Source organism: Diadema antillarum, unplaced genomic scaffold (genome assembly GCF_040938485.1).
Source record: "Diadema antillarum isolate AM-2024a unplaced genomic scaffold, OU_Dant_1.0 seq00000248_RagTag, whole genome shotgun sequence".
NCBI classification, from domain to species: domain Eukaryota; kingdom Metazoa; phylum Echinodermata; class Echinoidea; order Diadematoida; family Diadematidae; genus Diadema; species Diadema antillarum.
The window spans coordinates 1,066,235-1,072,464 of NW_027271292.1; the positions used below are offsets into that span (position 1 = coordinate 1,066,235).

General features: G+C 36.2%; 1 protein-coding gene across 1 annotated transcript; it reads left to right on the forward strand.

The window, feature by feature from the left end:
• The first annotated feature begins 738 nt into the window (after positions 1-738).
• Positions 739-5,833, forward strand: LOC139729646 (muscarinic acetylcholine receptor M1-like). Its single transcript, XM_071640573.1, has 3 exons — positions 739-1,624; positions 5,129-5,244; positions 5,717-5,833. Exons 1-3 carry the CDS (start codon positions 739-741, stop codon positions 5,831-5,833), a joined length of 1,119 nt encoding a protein of 372 aa, XP_071496674.1.
• The last annotated feature ends 397 nt before the right edge of the window (positions 5,834-6,230 follow it).

A 6,230-nucleotide genomic window follows, 5' to 3' on the forward strand; every position in this document is an offset into this window, starting at 1 on the left:
ACGTCGATGAAGAGCAATTTGTCAATCAGTTGCAATGAAAACAAACCAAAGCAAGAATTATTAATTTGAATAAAGTACTGGAGTGTGACACTTATTCGTTTCTAGCAAACCATCATTCATATAAATTAAACAAGCCAAATTTGATAATAATCACATAGGTAAACATAAATCTTTGACGGCTTTTCTCACCAAAGGAATGGTGAATTTACGCCTGGTTTAAACTTGAAATCACAAAACAGAATCTGTTTGACAAAAAAAAACCCCGAATATTTGTAATAACGAACCACTGAAATCAACTATTGATTGCATGTTTATCTCTGCTTTTGTACTTTCTGGTCCATGCTAAATTGAAAAAAGTAAAAGAGAGAAGGCGGGGGAGAGTTTTCCTGAGTGAAAAGATGTATCAACATTTTAGGAACGATGATGGGGGATCATTTTACCATTATATGCTTATAATTATATCAGATTTCAATTCCTTATACTGAGTGCTTACCGAGAAACTATTCCTATGCGGATTTTATAAGTATGACATCTCATTTCAAACATACCACAGATCATTAAAGAATTATTTAACAATAATTCTAACATTTTTTTTTTGTTTCCATGCATGAAACTCAAGATTCAAGACTGTCCATTGATTCATATTTCGAAAACAAGGTTGACATGTCAGACGGCCAAATGGGCGGACAAAAAACTGTTACATTATTTGAAGAGGCAGAAGATGATAACTTTTCAGCAATGACTGAGCTCACAACCCAGTCTCAGGTCACCAGCTGGTCGGAATCTTCGAGTCTCTTCTCCTCGGAGGTAGTCATCGCCTTGGCGGTCATCGTTGCTGTCATAGTGTTCATCACCGTCATCGGAAACTTGCTGGTCGTCTTATCCTTCATGACGACAAAGAAGCTACGTAATTACAACAACTACTTCATACTAAGCCTGGCCGTGTCTGACCTTGTGGTCGGTGCCATCGACATGCCCCTCTTCGCCATCGTATTCATTACCGGGCGATGGCCGTTTGGGGAAGTCTTCTGTGACATCTTCTCCTTCCTCGACCACACTTTCGCCCACGTCAGCATCGTGCTCGTAACCATCATCAGTCTGGAACGCTGGGTTGCGGTCTCATTTCCCTTCCACCATCGTCGATACTGGCGGCGTCGCTCGCGTGCCATGCTGCTCATAGCCATCGGGTACGCCATTCCCGTGCTCATCTGGTTGCCGTCCACCGCGCTATGGCAGTACCTTCGGGGAAACGAACGTCGAGCTATACCTGCAGACGTCTGCGAGCCACAGTACCTGGAGAGTGTGGTTTTTAGCTTTTTGTCACCAATACTGTACCTGTTCATTCCCTTCGCCATCACGGCTGTCCTCTGCACTCGCATTTCTGTCATCATCTGGCAAATCCAAGGACAGAAGGCGAAGACGCAAGGGACGATTAATCATCAAAGAAAGACTGATCGGCAGTTTCAAAATGGTGCTCCTTCGACATCGAATACTTCATCTTCGCAGGTAATCGAATCCGACGTCGGAACCGATAAGTCACAGAGGCCGAACGAGACAGGCTCTCCGGATAACATCGACGATGAACAGGAAATCAAACAGAAAACGAGAAAGGACAACTTTAAAGGTAGGAATGTACAATCATACCATTACATCAACACATACCTACGTGCATCTGCACTTAATGATTGCTTAGTATAAGTGCTCCCTCCAATAAGGCTGAGGCCGTTTACATTACACAAAATATGATTAAAATACACAACTGCTGAATCTCAACTAAGAGTTTTATGGTGCGTTTATACATATTGAATAATACAAAACCAAATCAAATTACATAGTATGAGAAGGGAAATGTGTTTCTCTATAACTTTTGTGAAGGAGTCCGGAGAAACACAATATGTATGAGGGAGTAAAAATATCTGACTCGTAATCTTTTGCAGATAACGTCTACTTCCTGCTTGATTTGGTGTTATCATGGTTACTGGATGATTGACTTGGGGATAAGGCCTATGACTTGAAGGTCGTGTAAGATGTTTGTTGGATGTGTATGATGCAGTAAAACAATCGGATAGGGCATATCTAACCTGAGCTCTGACTGCCGACTGATTTATGAAATGTAGATGGGTAAGATTATGATTATTCTCTGTTGAACAGGATGTCAGTAAAGAAAATAGCGATGGTAGATGAATTCGTCTAATCTCGTTGGTGTTCATGTAACAAAGGAATGTCACACTTGCATGGAGCGATTTCTCACAGCTGATTGATCAGGTTAAGTTTTTGCAGGGTGTTGAGTTGAGTTGAGTTGAGTTGATTTTATTCATTGGACCATGGTTGCTGTTCATCAGTAAGGCCGTGAAATTAATGATGGGTTACATTTCGTTCCGAATGTTCGTAATTCAGAAAATGAATGAAGGTTGGTTTTGTGATCTTTCGTAAGTAGGAAAGTTCTCCCGCTTCCCCCCTTTTTTTTTGAATAACTAACCTTATTTCATTTTTGGATCAACGAATCTTATTTCTTACTTGCAGGATATGATTTGTACACTTATATTCTTTGGTGAAAATGAAAATGAATGAATGAAAATGAAATGAATATTAATACACTGTATGGGTAAATAGAAAAAAAAATACGAACCTTATTTCATTTTCGGAACCACGAACCTTCGGAATAACATCCTTCGAAATTATGTCACATTAATGTTCGGATGATGGAATCTTTCGAACATCTTGAACATCTTGGGATGGGGAATTTTATGTTTCGGAATATAGAACATGGCCCTATACAGACAACATATCATGTAACCCCCCCCCCCCCCCCATAAAAAAAAATACAAATACAAATACAAATAGTACCAAAAATACACATTCAATATTTCTTTTTCCAATTCAGCTTACTTTATTGATAATCATAAAAGGAGAATATTTACAGGGTAAAATGTGATGCGGAGTTTACGGAGAAAATCATAGCATCAAGTCAAATGAGTCCCCCTTTGTAGAGTTACATAATTATGTACAAATATAGATTAAGAGTCGAATTTTGAATATTTCATTAAAGTAGCAGATTAATACATCAACATAAAGAAATATAAGAAACATAAAATTATGCTTCAACACTAAACAAATAAAACAAACAGACAGAACAAATGGATGGACGGATGCAGTTGGTTCATTTGGTAGGCACTACAATCATGTTTTATATCTAAACTTAAGCACTTTGAGTAGATATATTCTTTTAAAAAAAAAGATGTCTAAATCATTCCAGACCTTAGCACTTTTAGGGAAAATAGAATTCTTCTATTTGACGCTCATGCGACAAAAAAGGTAAAACAATATTACGATTGTACAATTTATTCATTACCAAACAGCCTCCGAAAATATAAGAGTTGCATTCAAATGTTTATGCATAAAGAGACCGTAAGACAAAAACACAATGACAGTGTGAGAGCATTAATAAAAACATCATGGAGCCGTGTAATCAAGATAATTAGCATTTCAAAAAAAAATCTGAATTGCCTTTTTTTTCTATAGAAGATACAAATGATGAAATTAAATGAGTGGATTCCAGGTCATACAAGACTGCAATAATCAAGATGAGGTAATATAAAGAAATGGTATTTAAAGAATAGTAGCATTTAAAGGGTTGGTATATCATTGGTTAATATGGGGATTCAGGTTTCAACTTTTTGCGAGCTAATTAGAGACCATTTATATGAAATACTAAAGAGCATACAATTCTAAGAGGAATCAAAAGTTCATTTCATTTGACGAAAATTATTTTTGAAATGACTGGGATATCCACTAAAAAGTAGAACAAAGTAGTCCTGATAAAAGGTTGGACTCACCTTTTTTAATGAATATGTTCGTTGAATAGGTCGTGGTTAACATTATGACAATGATTTTTCATCATGTGATGTATCAGAAGCAGTCGTACCATTATTACCATAAATACCTTATCATTATGTCAATGGGATGGTAAAGTATGGGTGGAGATGAGGATTGGGCTTTTTAACTTTTTGAGAATACCAAGAAACCACTTATGAAATCATACAGAGCGTACCATTCTGAGAGAAATTCAAAGTTTATTAGATGAAAATCGGTTTTGGAATGACCGAGAAATCCACAAACAAAGTAAAACAAAGCGATTCTTATAAAAGATGGGTCCAACCTTCAATTAGAATTGCTCTGTTTTTTTTATATCTCAGCCGTTTCAATACCAATTTTCGTCAAATAAACAATGAATCCCTTTTAGAATTACATGCTCTTTCATAATTATTTCCTAACAGGTTTCTCATTATCTCACACAAAAAAAAAAAAATGTTCGAAACCTAAAGTTAGGTCTCAACCAAAACTATACGATCCCTTTATTGGCAATACGCCGAAGTTGGATCCAAGTGATAATTACCAACGTGATACGTATCACATCGGAAAGTGATATACATTATTCCCTATTTGATTCTGATGATGAGTTTACGATCAGCATATTAAAAGGGATTCTCCTTTCTCAAATACCCTTTTCTGAGGCAATAAGAAAGCATTCTGATGATCCATCATATATTTTACTCTCCCTCGTCCACATGTGGAAAGAAAAATAAAACATGCTCACTGTACCACACACCACGTCGTTGTAATAGCAAACTATAAAATACCTTAACTTGTAGCACTGTTGTCAAAAATATGTATTAAAATCTTGCAAATTGTCAGCATATATTATTGTATCGTTCCGAGAATACCTCGCTTAGTTGTTCCTTTTTTAAATTTTTTTAAATTTTGAAAACAACATCCTTAATGCACCCCCATCCCAAGAATAACAGCCATACCATAGTATGCATTCGCTTTGAGCATTCTACGCCCAGAGTGAGTTTGGTGTCCTATAAGCCGTATAATAATATGATGACGATAATAATGATGATGATAATAATAATAATAATAATAATAATAATAATAACAATAATTATGATAATAATGATAACAACAAAAACAAAAATGGTAATAATAATAATAACTATTATTATTATCATCATTATCGTTATTATTTTTATTATTGTTCTTCTTCTTATTATTATCATTGTTATCATCATCACTATCATTATTAATATCTTATTACCAGAAAATACTGCGACCCTTTAATTCCCAGGTCTGAGAACACTGTCCTTCATCGTATGTGCGATGGTCATCTCCTGGGGCCCTTCGGCCGTGACTATCATTATCTCCTCCTTCTGCGCAGACTGCCTACCTGGATTCACGTACTCGGTGAGAAAAATTCTGTTCAGTCTATACGGTTAGAGGGAATTTTCTCACCAGAACATCTTAAACCTTTTTAATAGTTAGTACTATGGTATAATTGAATTGAATTGTAAGACTTAATAATCAGTGCTCTACTGCACGTGAATAATAAATATTCAAGATGTGTTGAAAGTTACACAATGAGAAATTGAGAAAAGAACAGTAAAATGAAATATCCTTTTATTGAATTTTACTGTTCTAAGTTTGTGTGTGTGTTTTCCCCCAAAATGGTTTGTTCTTTTCATTTGTGAATGCCATTTTCTTTCACAATGACCAGTCTTTTTTCACAATTCTATGTATTTATCATATCAATTTATGCCTGCATATTAAAAAATATAATAAACTGAAGAGAATGAAAATGATACTTGCTGTAAGTAGGCGATGTCCTCATTGCAAACTGAATTTTCTTTCATTTAAACTTGTTTACTTCATCTCTCAGGTCACCGTCTTCTGGGGATACATGAACAGCATGCTGAACCCTGTGTGTTACGCCCTAGCCGATCAGATCTTCAAGCAATCTTTTATGAGCATCATAACACTGAAGTGCCTTAGATAAGCAACAAGTCACCGGGATTCACATCCACGTGTGTTTCATTCATTGCAGAACAATCTTACAATCTTATCAATGTAGGTGTCCACTGTCCCGAAGTTGAGCAAAGAAGGACACACCATATAGGAAGTACATATTCAAAATCGTCTCTTATCATGTAAACATCCGTTTATTAAGGGCACCTTAAAGCCATCGTATAATCGACGGTGGAGTTTCTCATGCTGCTATTGCTTTGACTTTTGATAGGCTTTTAACCAAATTCGGGGCTAACTTCTGAAAATTTTGAAATTCCATATTCGTATGGCCATCTAGTGTCCGTTTCGGGACAGTGTGAAGTCACACTAAACACAATGACGCAGTTTGTGGAATGTAGCCATCAAGAACATCAGTTGTTGCTATGCCC